This window comes from Dermacentor silvarum, chromosome 3 (assembly GCF_013339745.2).
Source record: "Dermacentor silvarum isolate Dsil-2018 chromosome 3, BIME_Dsil_1.4, whole genome shotgun sequence".
NCBI classification, from domain to species: Eukaryota; Metazoa; Arthropoda; class Arachnida; order Ixodida; family Ixodidae; genus Dermacentor; species Dermacentor silvarum.
In genome coordinates this window covers 14,998,053-15,014,767 of record NC_051156.1, presented here as the reverse complement: position 1 = coordinate 15,014,767, position 16,715 = coordinate 14,998,053, and the positions used below count along the sequence as shown (strand labels likewise).

The following is a 16,715-nucleotide window of genomic DNA, read 5'->3' as shown; positions in this document are numbered from 1 at the left end:
TCATCCGCGTCATTGACATGCGTCATCCGCCACAGACACACTCCTCCGAAGCCAGCGAGGATGGCTGCGCGCGCGTTTGAGCGCTCGCGCGCGGCGACCCGTCTGTCTCCTTTTTTCTTTTTTAAATGTAACCTGGTTTATTGGGCTCTCGGCGTGTTCTTGCGTTCATTCTGCACTGGGACAGGACACCACTGCACTATTGGACTACGGCAAGGTGAGAAATCTTGTTTCACAGTCTACGACGCAATTAGGCTTACGGCACGGGACCGAGACTTAAGACGCAGTTAGCGAAAAACAGCCCGGCCATCCTGGCGCAGTTAATTTGAGTTAATGAATCGTGCTGAGACATGTTTCCGACGCTTCCTAGAGGATTATGGTAACTTATTTCGGTTTTTGAGCCACATTTGCCGCACAGGGCGCCGTGTCGCAGTTAGCGAGAACTCGCCCGTGGTGCGTAGTCTAGTGCATCTTGCTAGGAGAAGTTTGTGCCGCTTTCTCTGACGCCAGACATTACTGAAAAGTAATTTCGTTACTTTCTGGGGTACTTTTGAGGCACGCTGGCCGCACAGCGCGCTGTGACGCAGTTAGCGATAAGCAGCTCGGCCGTGGTGATAAAGTTAGTTTGGCGTGTAATGAATCTTAGAGGGACAAGTCTGTGACGTTTTTTGTGGCTCCGCAACAACATATACCTTCTTTCAGTACTCACGCCTGTTGAAAACGCGATGGGCGATTGCCAAGAGTGATAACATGGGATGTGCTGCTGGCGCCGGCAGAACGCGCGAACGACGAACATATCAGAAACTTGTAATTCGAAAATTACGTCTTCTAAAGGACTGAAAAAAGGCATTGCACCCACGCATTTGCCTTGAGTGCCTGTTGCGTCCGTCTCTATGTATGTAGCGTACCATCGCGTCACCCGAGGCCAAGTTTTGGAAACGCGAAGTCGCTCGTGTATTTGTGCTGTCAAAGTGCAGGAAATAATTCCCGGAAATGGGGGAACGCTTGGAAATCAGATGTTTTCATGTATGTTTGGGAAGAGTCGGGTATTTTCTACGCCATGTATGTAAAGGCGAATTGCTTTTGTTTGTAATGCCGCCCATTCACCGCTTTCGCACGTTTCGCCTCTACACGCAGTATTCCTATGTCTAAATACCTAAATGACTCATGCTTGTAACATGATGTTACGTGCTTGCAAATGTAACATGCTTGTAATTTACTTATTTTTCAGCTGGTGCCGTCCGGTGGAACTTCATACAGGAACCACTGCCTTACCTGGTGGTGTCACAACGTTGGGTGAACGCACAAAAAGCGCGGAACGAGCTTTTATATAGAGCAAAATAAATATTTCCTCATTGCACAAAAGGTCTTGCGTCTACTTTGTGAAATTGCACGTGGCACAGATTCGATGGGACTTTACGAGATCGTTCGCAATCATTTTTGCTAAATAATAAACCGATTCTGCACGAAGAGCAAAAAAAAAAAAAAAGAGGGGGGGGGGGCAAAAAAAGGAGGGCGGGGGCGCAGCCGGCGTGCTAGCTTGCGTTCAAAATACGCGCGCCCAAAACCGAAACCGGAAGTGATGTAAGTGATCGACACCGACCGCTTGGCACGCTGCAGTCAATTCGGCTGCTGGGCCCTATGGGAGTGTCCCCTGTTGTTGAACTCCTTTCTCTATGGGCCACCGGTGAAGCGGCCACCGGTGAAAGCGACCACCAATCATCCGACGTATTGGCGCGCTGGACTATGAGGTCGTGCCAGACGGTATTTCGCAATCACAGCGGCGCCGCGCACGACCTGAAGTCATCCACGTGGTGCGTCTTAAGCCTTTCTACGCCCGCTGACGAACTTAGGTCCTTTGTTGCTTTGTTATTTTTGTCCCTTTCTGTACGCGTGGCTTTGTTTTCGCTTTCTTGTTTGTAGCATCGGGACGATGCTTTTTAAGGGGAGGGTATTGACACGTATACATGTTTATCTTTCACCGGTGGCCGCTTTCCACCGGCTAACAAATGTTAAACGTTATCGCTTGGCGCAGGACGCGCCTGTATCGGAAGTTTCTACAACGTTATCGATGCTTCTTTCCGTTGCCTGTTTTCACCGACGCTTATGTTATCTGATTGTATGACCGACGCGAATTCTCTAGAAGTTTCTGGAAGACCCGCGGGCATCGGGGATTAATCTGGAACATTCGATGACTCAGGTATAAAAGCCGGCGCGTTTCGCCGCTGATCCGATTTTCGGCGATCGCCGACTGTGTTCGCCGCTATCACTGTGCTTTGAGTGTAGCTTGCTTTTGTGGGCACAGGTTCGCCCAATAAACAACCAGTTTCGTCATAAACAGTGTTACGACTGTTTTCTTTACCGTCACTACTACGTGACAATAGTAATTGTAGATCGCGGGGAGAGGCCTTCGACCTGCAGTGTACATAAATATAGCCTCATGATGATGATGATGATATCGCATGTAGTAGAGTGCCATGGAAGTTGCCCAGCTCAAGTCGGCGTAGTATGACGGCTCCTTCTCTCTTGAGCTTGCAGTGTAGTGGCGGATATTCCCGCCTGTTCTTCCTGTAATGTTATAGAATGTTGTGGCACTTTCTTTGCATCATTTCGTATTGGTCTGACTGTAGACGATATCCTGGTGTGGTTGTCCGGCGTACATGTTCTCTGGCGGCGGCGTGAGCCGCTTGGTTTGCCACCAACGACTCGTGTCTCGGAGACCAGACAATGTACGTTTCAGGTTTGTCTTGGTTCTTGATGATGTTGAGTGCGGTCTTGCTAATTCCAGCTGCTCGGAAATTGCGACAGGCTAACTGCGAGTCTGACGACGATTACCCGCACGTCCCATTGGCAGGTCCGTATGGCCATCGCTATGGTGACCTGTTCGGCTACCTAAGTTTCCCTATCAATTCTGATGCAGCTGCTATCTTTCACACAAGAATGTTCAACGCTTTTCAATTCCTTTTTCACGTCTGTATTCACAAGTGAGGATAGCTCTAATGTACCCTTTGTACATGATTTCGACTTCGATTACGTGGCACCGATTAACATCACGGTAGAGGGCATTGCTTCGCTAATAAACAACCTTAAAGTGTCTTCTTCTTGTGGCATTGATTGAATAAATTCTTAGATACTAAAAATACCACTTCTGTTTCAACCGTCATCCTGTTCCACATATTCAGGCAGTCCTTAATGTCTGGTATGCTTCCCTTCGACTGGAAGATCGCAAAAGTTGTACCGATTTACAAAAAATGGAAGTAAAACCTCATGTGAAAATTGCAGGCCCATATCGCTTACCTGCATTTGCTGCAAAATGCTCGAACACGTAATTGCTTCGCATATTTATAGACATCTCGAGTCTAACAGCTTTTTTTTCTAGTAGGCTTTTCGTGCGAGACACAGTTATTTGAATTTACAACCGATATCCATCTTAACATGAATCACTACTTACAGACCGACTGCGTATTACTTGACTTTTCCAAAGCTTTTCATCGTGTTGCACATTGCCGCCTCATATCGAAACTTTCTGCGATAAAATTGGACTCCTGTACATTGTCATGGCTACGTAACTTTTTGTCTAATCGAGAGCAATTTACATATATTAATGACTTCGATTCCCCCAAATCTAACGTTACTTCTGGTGTGCCGCAAGAAAGCGTCCTTGGGCCTCTGTTGATTTGAATTCATATAAATGATCTGCCAAAACATATATCGTCTTGCATACGAATATTCGCCGATGATTGCATAATCTACCGCCAAATAACCAACAGTGATGATCACATAGCACTCCAACGAGACCTAGATATCGTGAACCAGTGGTGAAATGCATGGCTCCTGACACTAAACGTGTCAAAGTGTAAAACAATGTCTTTCACCCATAAAACTGTTAATACACAGTTTATCTACCACATTAACAATAGTATTATATCCCCGACTGCACAATATAAGTATCTTGGTGTGCACCTTACACCTAACATAACATGGTCTGAGCACATTACGTGTGTCTCCGCCAGTGCATCCGAATCATTAGGGATCTTGCTCCGGAACTTGCGCAGTGTTCCAACTGCCTTGCGTAAACTGGCTTAATTAACATTCGTGCGACCCCAGCTTGAGTACGCGTCTCCCATTTGGTCACCCCATCAGAAATACCTAATTGACGCATTGGAAATAATTCAGAATAGGGCAAGTCGTTTCATTACTCTTCATTACTCCTAATTACAATTTCCAGTCTAGCATAACGCAGATCAAAGCCGAAATATCATTGCAGTCGTTGAGTACTCGCCGTGATATTGCATTGCTGTCATTATTCCATAAATTAATTCACTCCGACGGAATATCTCTACCATGCTTGAAACACCACGTCTTCACATCGTGCAGATCACGCAATAATTTCATCTATGGCCGCGTACATGGCGTGACGCAAGCATTTAACTTTTCACCACTGCCTCGCGCTATCCGTCTCTGGAACAGCCTTCCAGATAGTATTGCGTCGCTCACAAATCATGGCGATTTTTGCTGTAAATTGACGAAACATTTTTCTGCACACTGATCACAGTTTTATCAAACCGATCACGTTTTCAATGCATTGTCACGCGTTATGCCTGTGTTAATTTTTTTTACTTATTTACTTTTTTTTTGCTTTTTCAATATTATGCAATGTATGAAGTCGTTTGTAACTATGTCATGTATAATGTAACTTTTTTTCACTTCTTGCTGTTTTTTCGCAATGCTTATCTGTTCCCTCATTTTTCTTTGTTTTTTTTTTTGAAGATATGTCTGGTTTTTGTTTATGCAAATTTCTTCGTCTTGTGCCTATGTTTGATTCCTTGTAGCATTGATATCTTTTAAACGATTGTATCTTTATAACATACGCCCCCCTCACCCTATGCCTCTTCATAGGCCTGTAAGGTATTTCTAAATAAATAAATAAATAAATAAATAAATAAATAAATAAATAATCGGCCTACTTGTTGGTAACGCAGATAACATATATCCTGCCTTGTATCTGGCGGTGCGCCTGATGAGTTCCCGGTGATCTTGCTACAGGTGTAGTAATTGTGGGTTGACTGCCGGGACCTCGTTCGTCAGTTGTATGACCTTTATGTGTTTGGCTACGTTCTGTATGATGCAGAAAACAAAATTAAGGCATAAGACCAAAGAACTGGCCCTGTCTCTTGGTCTCGCTTTTTTTTCTAGTAGTAGTAGTAGTAGTAGAAAACTTTATTTGATGTTTTCTATGTGCACCGCTGTACCACAACATTCTTAATGTACTTGAAGCACTTTACGGGCGCCAACTGTCTATGCATGATTGTGTCTATGCATGCTGGTATCTAACCGTTTTTAGGGGCGAAGCTCCTTATAGCGGCACCCGTTCTGTCCCCGTCGTCGTAGTAGTAGTGTGCAACCAGTAGTGTGTAACCAGTCTGAGAAAAATGAGAAAAAAATTACGAAGTTGTGTCCGTAGCGCGGAATCGAACCAGGAACCCCTCGCTTCCGAGCGCGCGGCGTTAGCCCACTACGCCACGAAGCGGACATGGACACACGCACCACGATAGCAATAAATGCCCAACATTAACGAAAGGCCGTGTTTCTAACGCGTTTCTAACGCGTTTGTGCTAGCGCGTTACGACCCGTGTAAGAAGCTGGTGTAAGACGCTGTGGCCTCTCCGCCTTACCTTCAACGCGTTTCGAACGTGCTGCCCAAAGCGGTGGCAAGTCAAGTTCAAGTCGAGGAGCGTTTATGAATACGGGGGGTATACTCTCTCAGCAGTCATGTGATGGCGTCGGCAAACGCGGTGCACGTTCCGGCATGTGTAAATGGCTGCGTAAGACGCTGTGGCCGCTCCCCCTTACTAGAGAGTACTGCACGTTTCTAACGCGTTTGTGCTAGCGTCCCCTTAAGCGGGCGATCCGATGATTCCCTCCGAACTTCGCCCACTCATCATCATTCACCCCGTGGATATGCTGTGATTTTTTTCCGCCTACATGAGTCGTTCGGTAGTCCGTGGTCGAATGGATAGCACATCGGGCTGCTGTGCTATGCGACCAACTTGGTTCACTGAGTATGTGAGAATCTCTACATACGTGCCACTCTTCAACGAATCTCTTTCACGCCGACGTGGGTCACTGTCAATGTGTGACTGGGTACGTACTGCTGTTCGAAGACACACTTGGACGAAGACTTGGACACTGCGTCTATGCTGTTCTTCAATGAACCTCTCTGATGCAAACTTCGGTAACTACTTATGTGCCACCGGAAACGTGCCGCTCCACAGTGCCAAAAAAGTACTGTTAAGTTTCTCCTGTGCTGAGCGCAAAGGAACCCATGTCACAAGGCTTCCTCAACGAGAGCAACCTGATGGATTAGCAAGTTGTGCCAGAAATAAACTTTCAATTTCACGTCAATGCTTAACGAGCGGCGCCATAAATCCACGGGGTCTGTGCCGCTCTTCAATGAACCTCTCGGCACATAGGGCCACTCAGCATGTGCCACTGAGTATGCGGTAAGCGCTGGAACAATTCTCAGCGTTCGCAAGCACCGGCGCGCCACGCTTCTTTTCTCGGAGGCCACGCGGTGGGGATTTCTCGGCAGTGCTACTAGATGGCGCAGCGTACCCAGGAGGAACTGACGTCATGTGAAGCAGGCCAAGAAAGTTGGCAACCAAGTACAGGGTAATTGAAAGTGTAAATAGACATCCAGGAGTCATCAGAAAGAGTGTGGCAGAAAAGAAATTTTATATTTATAATATTTATAAGAACTAGAAGAAAGAAATTGGAAGAGAAAATGTGTACGATAACACAAAGGGTAGTGCCTTGCTGCTTGAGGGTCGAGCTGGTTGTCTAAGGATAAAAAAAGTACCGCATCAAATATTCGCAAGAAGTTGAGACATCTGTAAGCTGCAGCAAAAATCCCGAGACCACTCAGCCCATCCTAATGGAATTGCGAAGGGATTCACCCAGTGAGACCCGTAGGTAACGTGCAGCTTCCAGAAGCGCTTGGATTTAAAGTGGACGGAAGCATCAACCAGGAAGTAGTGGAGATAAGGAAGATACGTTTAGAAAATTGGTGGTAAAAAAGCGCGGAAGATATTGTTATGACCGGATCTGTTACAGTCATTGGTAGCTGTACAAAGCAGATAGAGAAGTTTGGAGCATTAGAAAAAAATTAAGAGATGTATAGAAAGATGCTACAATGAAAAGCATGTATAGCGTACCTGATTAACACAAGCAGGCTATGTGACTATTGGTCACCACTCCCTCCATGGTGGACTCCGTAGTGGAGAACTACGGGACTATGGCACACAGGCGTTCGCACACAAAGCTACCAACACTCGGTTACTTTGTCCCCATCGCAGATCTCTTTCTAGATAGGGTCATGCGCGGCCGCCGGAGTAAAACGCCCCGGAGTAGATACGCAGCAGCCCCCGGATTAGCGAGTGCCTTCTTTTTCAAGCGAAGCTTGTATACGTTAGCCTGCGCCGGCGATGTAACGCTAAAATTGCGGCTCCAGCAGCGGCTCGCCGGCGCTGGAGCGTGAGTCTTAGGCACGGTGCACGGAGTAAGATAAGACGTGGCACGGTGCCAGCTGCGTATGCACGTGCTCACGCCACGTGCGCAGCCAATCAGAGCCGTTTCGCTTGCGCCGGAGAGGGAAAGGACAGGAAATGTTTTCGCGAGCGCTGCGTCTCCTTCGGTTCCGTTCAGTTCAGTCTCGGAAAACCGATGGGACGGCTGCGCATTGTGCGTACCCCCGAACAACAGGCAGTTCTAGCCGAGAGCCGACGGGAGATCACCCGTGAAAGGGCGCGTCGTCGACGGGCCGATCCTACGGTGCGAGCCGCTGAAGCTGCGGCACTCCGCCAACGCCGAGCAGATCACCGGACGTTCCCTTGGTCACGGTTAAGTTACTCACAAGAAACATAACCGTCAAACACAAGGTGCACCCAGAACAAGCTTCGCTTACCCCTATTTCCGGTAGGGGATGGGCTGACGATTTTTTTTCTCTCTCTCGCTCATGTTTTTGCTGAGTGGTTCTTGTATTTCCGGTGACGGTCTCGCGCGTGAGCTGTGGCGTTTGTCTCGTTTCGCCCAGTGGGCGATTTTGCGCGCTCTGCACGAAAACACTTGATTAGTGCTACAATCACGAGCAATGAGGGAGGCGTGAGAGGATGAAAGGGCATGATCGCGGCGTTTGAACACGGTAGAAAATTACATAATTTTGTCCACTGCGCGCGACGGCATGACGTGGGAACAAGCAGAAGAAATTGCAGTACATCTCTCTTGCTGCGTTACGATGTAAAAGAAAAACACGCAAACATTCAATTTGCATGTTTTATTTTTTCTCGGAATTTTAATTTCTGTATTGAAGCAACCGATTAAACAATTAACTGATGTTGCCTTGAGTATTTCTCCAAGTCACGTGTCACTAAGAGAGACGTCAGAGCACTGCCATGTACGCAAGTGCACTAGCGCGACATTTATTTATTTAGCACACTTCCAAGACCCGAGGGCATTACAGGAAGCAGTGGTAAAAAACAAATGTTTGCACAGCAAAAGAAATAAATACACTTATAATAAGTAAAAAACAAACATGTTATTCATGAGTGGCAGTCTTGAAGCTGTTGGTGATGGCGGCGATGGAAGCGGAAAGGTGGTTCCATTCTTTGCTAGTCTTGCGAATGAAAGATTCGCTGTAGGTATTAGTCCAACAGGATGGCACACCAAATTTGTAGTTGTGGTCTGAACGCGATGATTCGTAAACGGGAGCGGGAAAAGAACGTCTTTTGGAATGGGATTATAATGACAGATTTTGTGGAACAATGAAAGACGAAAGCACTTATGGCGCAAAGATAGTTCAGGTAAGGCTTTCATTGATGATATGCCGAGAGTAATTTGATAGAATGAAAAGGGCTGCGCAATTCGGGACGGATTCAATAGTTTCTGAAAGTGTATATTGTTTTTGGTGTCCCAGATAGAGCACGCGTAATAAAATTTAGGGCGTACAAGCGTTTTATATAGATGTAGCTTTATTGACAAAGGTGATCGAGAAACATTACAGCGTAAGGGACCAAGCATGCGGTTTGCGTTGTTAGTAACATACTCAACATGTATGCGCCAAGAAAGATTGCAGCTGATGTGGATGCTGAGTTACTTGTAAGAGGTCGCAGGTTTTAGTATCACAGCGCCAACAAAATACGCGCTGCTAATAGTGTGGCCCCGTCGAGATATTTGCATACTTTTGCACTTCTTGGTGTTTAGCCGCATCATCCATTTATTGCCCCATGAGGACAAATGGTTAAAATATTCTTGAAGTTTCTGCTCATCAGAGGATTGGCCTAGTTTTTTATGAAAGACGCAATCGTCGGGAAAAAGCTTTATTGAGGAAAACGTGATACAGTTACGGAGGTCGTTAATGTAAATGAGAAAAAGCAAGGGTCTCAACACACATCCTTATGGAACGCCGGATGAGACAGGAGAAAGTGTAGAAGAAAAGTTGTTAGCAGTGACAAACTGGGTGTGGTCAGAAAGAAAGTGTTTAATCCAGTGGAATACCTCGGTGTCTGTGTTAAGTTTGCTTAATTTAAGAAGTAAGTCATGTGCCACCCCATTAAAAGCTTTGGGGAAATTCAAGGATATTCAATCAATGTCATAGCCGATGTCATTATATATAAAGAGATCATTAGTAAAAGATAATAGCTGCGTTTCAAAGGAAAAGATTTTCTTGAAACCATGCCGGCAGTTAGTGAAGAAAGGGTTGCCTTCTAGAAATTCGATTAAATGAGAATAAATAACGTGCTCAAGAAGCTTGCATGGGATGCTTGTAAGTGATATGGGTCTGTAATTATCGGGAAGATGTACATTATCTGACTTATGGACAGGGACCACCTTCCCTATCTTCCAATCACGGGAATTGTGGAGCACTCTAAAGATTGAGCAAAAATATTGGACAGGATAACAGAGGAGCACACCTCTGTCATATTTAGTATTTTGGACTGTAATTGAATCACAGTAATACGATGATGAAACCTTAAGATTACTAATGAGTTTAGCAACGCCTACAATTATTATGGGAGCCATGGTAAGAAAGTTTTGGTCGCGAAAATATGGGCAAGAAACAGGGGCGATTTCACACAAAAAAGAAACAAACGCTTGGTTCAACACTGAGCAGCATTGTGGAGGCGGAACTAAAGTGTTATCATCACGTGCCAGTTGGATAAGGCGATTTTCCGAGGCACTGACAATATTCCAAAACTAGCACGGGTTGGTTTGCGACATTTTCGGCAAAGTAGTGTTAAAAAACAGATCGTTGGCGCACTAGATGTAGTTATTGTACTGCATGTTACCTTCGAAATAGGCAGCCCAATGATTCGGGTTGTTGGTTAGCTTAGCGCGGCGAAATAAACGTTTCTTTTTCTTTGAAAGCCGTTTTAGAGCAGTAGTAAACCAGGGCGACCGTGGGTGAGAATAATCTTTCGCTGTGGTATGAAATGTCGGATTAAAGAACCCAGTTTATTTTTGTAGAGGCACCAGTTTTCCTCAACTGTGCACCTGGAAAAATTGCAGAGGAAATCAAGGAGGAACGATTGGCATTTCGGCTGTTATCGATGTTACATCTGCCCGACTGTAATCGTGAATTATTTCATGCTTTTGGTAAGATAACCTCCGTGCTGTGATAGTAAAGTGAATCAAAGAATTATCACTTATGCCAGGCAGGTAAGTAAGAGGGCTAACCACGTCAGGCGTGGTGGTCAATACAAGATCACGGATGTTGGAGACAGAAGCAGTGGTTCGTGTTGGTTGACGAACAAGTTGGGTTAGGTTAAATCATTACAAAGGCTCAGGAAATTAACACACTCAGAAGAATTATGTTTAAGGGTAGTAGCCTGATCACTCCAATTAATGGGGGGGTAATTGAAATTGCCCAGGAGGAACAATAGAAGCTGGTGAATCGGATGGTCACGCTGTTGTGTAGTTCATTAGTGGTGTAGTGGTCACGCGTCGTGTAGTTCATTAGAAAACGACATGGATGCAGTGGGAGGCCGATAGCATGCGCAGAATAGAAATTCTTGATAGCCAGCTTGAACACGTATACATAGACCAAATCCCGAGGGCCGCAATAGTAACAGGTGAAGAAACAAGCGAGTCACTGATAGCAACCAACACGCCCCGTCCGGAGCGAATGTCACGGTCATATCTATAGATATTGTAAGCTTTTTCGCAGTCCAAGATTTCGCTGTCTTTTATTTTAGCCGATAGTCCACGTTTCAGCGAGAATAATGATGTCTGCTGAACAGGAATCGGTGATGGGCGATAAATCGGCTCGCTTTTTAAGGATACTTGTGATATTCGTGAATAGAATTGATTTGTTGTCGGCATTAGAGTGCGATATTAGCTAGGATGAGCTGGCAGGGGCGAGTTTGCTGATGTGCTAGCTGGAACATTTGTTACAGAAGCAGGCCCGTATTCACAAACCCTGTTTGTAGCTGTGCAGTATGCATAGGTTTTTCCGTTCAGAACCAGCCTGATATGTCGAAGCGTGTAAGGATAGCAGCTTCCTGTGCACAATTCTAATAAATTCTTCCGCGATTGGCGTGTGGCCCTACAGAAGTCTTCACCAAGGGATACACCAGTACCCTTAAACTTTGCTTTTTGGTAAAGAATGCCGTCTTTTAATTTTGAAAGATAAAATTGCACAATATTAGGCAGTGTTTTGCTTGCGACGAAATTGCCCAATCTATGTGCCTGCGAAATCTGTCCCTAGTGGATATTCAAGTTCAGCTGGCGAGAAACAAAATTGCACACCTGCATTTCCGACTGTGCCCAATTTTCCGAAGCAGCGTCAGGGATTGCATAAAAAATTTTATTTTCAGACCTCGAGCTGTCCTCAAGATCATTGAGGCGGGACTGCAGTGCTGCCTGCTCTTTGTTCACAGCTTCAGCAATGATGCGTTGTACGTCAGTGCTCGACTGCCGGCCTTCTATTACTTCAATAGACGCTTCAACTGCGGCTACTCGAACTGTTAAATCAAGTACCGTCGATGGAAGAGCTCCTTGGTTACTTCTAAGTTCATCAAGAGCATCCATTATTTCTCTATGCTGCGATTGAAATTTCGAGGGAAAAGCAGCGATAGCTGAGAGCACGTCATCATTAGGTTTATAGCTTGGATCCACCTTAGGGGGGCCAGGATTGGACTGGAGGACACCACACTTTAATAAGGTTTTCGCGACAAATACACACTCAGACAAAGTTGCTCCCAAAACTTGCGGACACGGGAGAAGCAGCAAACAAAAATTGCTCGTTCGCTTAGAGTACAAGGACGTAGTGCTACTAGCCTGCACAAGAAGGCAGAAAAAGTTCCTTAGCGACGAGCAGGTGGCTGCAGCTCCCCCGTGTCCACTAAAGGCGGCCAGGCGATGCAGTCCTTTAAGAGCGCCCGTGGCGGCGCTGTCAGCAGTGGTTTGGTGGCGCGGGGGACGAAAGGAACGACGATGGTAGCCCGCTGATCTTGATCCAGAAGTCCACGTGCGTTGATGTCGGAGCCAGATATCAGCCGCAGCAACGATGGTGCAGACACAGCTTCGGCTTCCAAGGCGGGAAGATGCCGTGCGCCAAGCTGGACGATCAACTGCAAAAGAAGGCAGAAAGGGTTCCTTAGCGACGCGCAGGTGGCTGCCGCTCCCCCGTGTCCACTTGTCGTCCATACCCCGCTCCCCCGCGTCCATACGTCGACCCTCCGGCTGGGAGCGCGGCGCCCGCGAAGAGAAGGGCAAGCGGCCTTTGGCTTTAAAGTCTAGCTCTTTCCGCGGCGCGTAACGATGTAATACTTGTGGCGACGAGCGACCACGTAGACCGGTAAAGTTTCAGCGCTCTCACGGGAGAGGAAAAACACATTTTTAATCTGTCTCGGAATGCTAGCCCGTGCAGATGCGTGCCAGCCGCTCGTGCCTCGTGCAGACGCGAGCGTCTACGTAATTATCATGCGACGCCGATGCTGCTGCCGCTACATATATCTTAACAGACACGATCACTCGCGCACATTGTCTGCGCTGTGCTTGCCAGCTCAACATGGTCGGACCTGGTGAGGGGCTCTTTAACGGGTTAGAAAGATAGCAGTGCTGATTAGACCAAACACTGATATATTTCATTTTATTTCGCATTTAATCAACTAGGTCGAGCTGCGAGGTGACGTATGCTCTATGAAAGTAAGAAAGTTGACATCGACGAATAAAACAAGTCAGTCTACAATGAAAGCAGATTATTTTGAGCACTGAGAACAGGAAATCAGATAGGCTGAGTACAAGGACACCCCGTATGTCGACAATAATGATACTGGGAGGCCTAATGTAACTCTAAGGTGTCTTTATTTTGCAATGCGTTTTAAGTTCACGGTAATGATGACGGTGACTGCAACAATGCTGCAATGTGGATACCGCTGTATACCGCTAAAGTGTGTGATTGACGCTGAACAACACGCCACTGTCAAGTAAACGCAATGCGAAAGTAATCGGCCTTGGTGGCGTAGTCGGGCGCTAAAAAAAAGAAGGCATATTCGTTGGCAACGAAGCAAGCTCAAATATATCACCAAATAGAGGCACGAAACAGCATTCAGATTGCACGTATTTGGACTCTTTTACGGATTGTGTGTTACCAGCGTCAGTCGCAGAAATCCTGAAGAAGAATAGCCCCCATTTCGCGGAAGAGGCTTTCCGTTTTCATCCTCCTCTTATTCCTCGAGAGATTCTGCAGGCAGCGCTTTCTTTCATGCGCTGCCCGTTCGTGGAGCAAACGCTCTCGCTGTTACGTTTCTTCTTTAGATGTAGCCTCTACACGTTGCGCGGGGTGAAGTAGGCGGATTGCGACGTGTAAGGGTGTTCGCATCTTCCAGGTCACGTATTCTGCTATAAGACTTCAGGCGACGCGTGTTCGGGTGTCAGTTTGATGCTGCCAGACAGTAAAATATTACAAATTAGGTGACCACGGCTCCTTCCTGAATAAGAAAAGATTGTGTATGACACCAATGTATGTGCGGCTTTCACAGATGTTTATATCATAGCCAAAGGTACAAGAATAAACACCTAGCTTGCGAACGCGTATATCAGGTGAAATTAGCAATGTCTTTCCTGGACGATAAAATATTATTGCAGTTTTCAAACTGAACGTTTCATTTCACATTTTACTATCTCAAACAAAACTCGAGCATGTATAATACGTACACTTTATGCCCAGCCGTTCTTAGACTACTCGTCGACGGTCGATATGCTGGATGACTTGCTTGCCTCATTGCGACAATACTGACACACCCTAGAGAAGGTATCTGTTAAGCGTTGACGCTTCCGTTACAGAATGTGTACGTGAGAGCGGTTTACCGAAGCGCTAGGCATCCCGTCTCAGACTCGCATATAACCCCTGCGCTTGCGGAACCACGCGTGTGAGTGCAGAAGCGAGGGCGAAACGCGAGGGAGAAAACGTTTCGCTCGTTCGAAGGTGGTGGTCATCGATTCCCGCTGGCGCCATCTAGTCACCGGGGGCTGAAACCGTCGCCTCGCGAGGACTCAGGTCGGCCGAGAGCGCCTCACTAGCGGCGTACGATTGGAGCTGCTGGCACGGGAGCGTTTGTTCTGCCACGCGGCGCGATCACTCTCTCGGAAACAGCTCCGTGCGCGTGGCGCGCTCTGCTGCGCGTTCACCCCTCGTTGACTGTGTCCCGCCGCGGTGCCTCTTGTCACACCCGCCATGGCTCTGATGCCCGGCCTGTGTTCGGCAAACACCACGTGCCTGCCGCTTGCAGATGAAGAAGCTAACGCCAGCATAGCGCACGTCCTCTCCGATGGCAACTGGACGGCGTCTCCACGTGCCGAGGCAGCCCCTCAGCTGACACGAGCCGCGCTCGTGCGGGCGCTGGTGCTGGTGCTGATCGCCGGAGTGTCCCTGTTCGGCAACTTGGCCACTTTGCTTTCGATTTGGGCCATGGGCCGGGCACGTCGCTCCTCGCTCTACCTGCTGCTGGCGCACCTCTCCGTCGCCGACCTCATGGTGACCGCGTGGTGCGTGGTCGCCGAAGCGGCCTGGACGGTCACGGTGCAGTGGCTGGGCGGTGAGCCCCTGTGCAAGCTCTTCAAGTACATGCAGATGTTCTCGCTCTACCTGTCCACCTTCATCCTGGTGGTGATAGGCTACGACCAGTTGCTGGCGCTTCGGTACCCCATGGAGCGTGCTCGAAACCGCCTCCGTTCCAAGAGGCTCACTTTGGCCGCGTGGGTGCTCAGCGCGCTGCTCAGTCTTCCGCAGGTGAGCGCTTCTCTTGCCACCTCCTCGCAAGATGACGTCGCTCAAACCGATGGCACGTTTCTTCAATCTTTACGGTCTGTAAGCACACTTAGAATTGAAATGTGCAACCCCAATACAATTTTGACTGTCATCAAAATTATCGCAGTGAATTCTACAGACGACATTCCTTTTGGACAATACAATGAGGGCCAAGTATATTTAATAGTCATTTCGATATGAAAAGTAATTATTCTTTTCCCTGGCGCTCTTTAAACAACGGGTGGAGGGTTGGTGGATACTCAGGCACATCTGCGCATCGTGCTCATGCTGCCTGACAGATAGATAGTGATGTGGCGATGGCTTTACCAAAATAATAATAAAAAAAGAAATTGCACATAAATTCTCCGAATACTGCTAAATAAATGCGTAATGCAAGGTATAGTTTACAGAAAAGATAGCTTTCTAAGCTAGAGCTTTCGAGTCTTGCCATTGAGTCATGCATGATTGCATGACTCAATCATGCATGACTCATGATTTTGAAGTTCTTAATATCACGGAGTAAGGAGGTTTACATAGTCATGTAGAGAAAATTTCACTCGGAATAAGGGGAAAAAAGAATAAATAAAACGTTTGCAAACTCTTACTATCTTGACCGGTGCGCATGACAATTTGTCACCGAGCATGTCGTCTCCGCTATAGAATGGCTGTGAGAAAGCATTGGCAAGATGGTTTTTTTTTTTTTTTTTTTTTTTTGTGGTTGGACGGGCTATTAACCACGAGCACCGGAGCTAGTTTGCTAGCGGGTTGGTCGCTCCTTTCGATTGAATCTTTCACGTGCAGAATTGTTTCGCCAATTTGTGTGCTGCCTTTAACGACAAGGACATGATCCCAATTTAATGGTTTGTTGTATGCAACATAAACATTATCTTAACATTTTTAACCGGATAGGGGAGTGCCTTCTAAAAACTAAGAAAGTACGCGGTATGGCTCATCGCATGCTTCATACTAAATCCAGAAGAACATTAGTATCAGTAAATCGCAAGTGTCGACATAACGCTAAATGTTTTACGCTTGTCAATGGCGCCACATACGTGGCTATTTCATGCGACTTTATTTACATTGCTTGAGGAAATTTAAAGGAATATAAAATAAACGCACCTTTCTATCCGGGATGTAAAACGGCATCACGCTGTCGTGTGCTTTCGTTTCAGTTTGTTCGAAGGCTGTTCTCGCAGCAGTGTGAGAGCAGGCACCCACTCTGCATGCGGCGAGTGTTGTGCCGTCTCCGACGCAGATCGCAATCTGAATCTTGTGCAGCTGTTAACTGCACTCCCTAAAACTATTATCAGAAGCTGAACCAGCAAGTAGAGCCCACTGCAATAAGGCACCAGATCCACCAATAAGGCACCTAACCGTTAAAATAACTGCAGCATGGGCCAAGGGTTGGTCA

General features: G+C 46.8%; 1 protein-coding gene across 1 annotated transcript; it reads left to right on the top strand.

The window, feature by feature from the left end:
• Nucleotides 1–14,677: 14,677 nt before the first annotated feature.
• Nucleotides 14,678–15,505, top strand: LOC119444225 (gonadotropin-releasing hormone receptor). Its single transcript, XM_037708655.2, has one exon. The coding sequence runs from the start codon at nt 14,732–14,734 to the stop codon at nt 15,503–15,505; it is 774 nt and encodes a 257-aa protein (XP_037564583.2). The 5' UTR covers nt 14,678–14,731.
• Nucleotides 15,506–16,715: the final 1,210 nt, after the last annotated feature.

Coding starts and splice junctions, on each gene's coding strand:
- LOC119444225 (XM_037708655.2), top strand. CDS start 14,732: ATGGCTCTGATGCCCGGCCTGTGTTCGGCAAACACCACGTGCCTGCCG.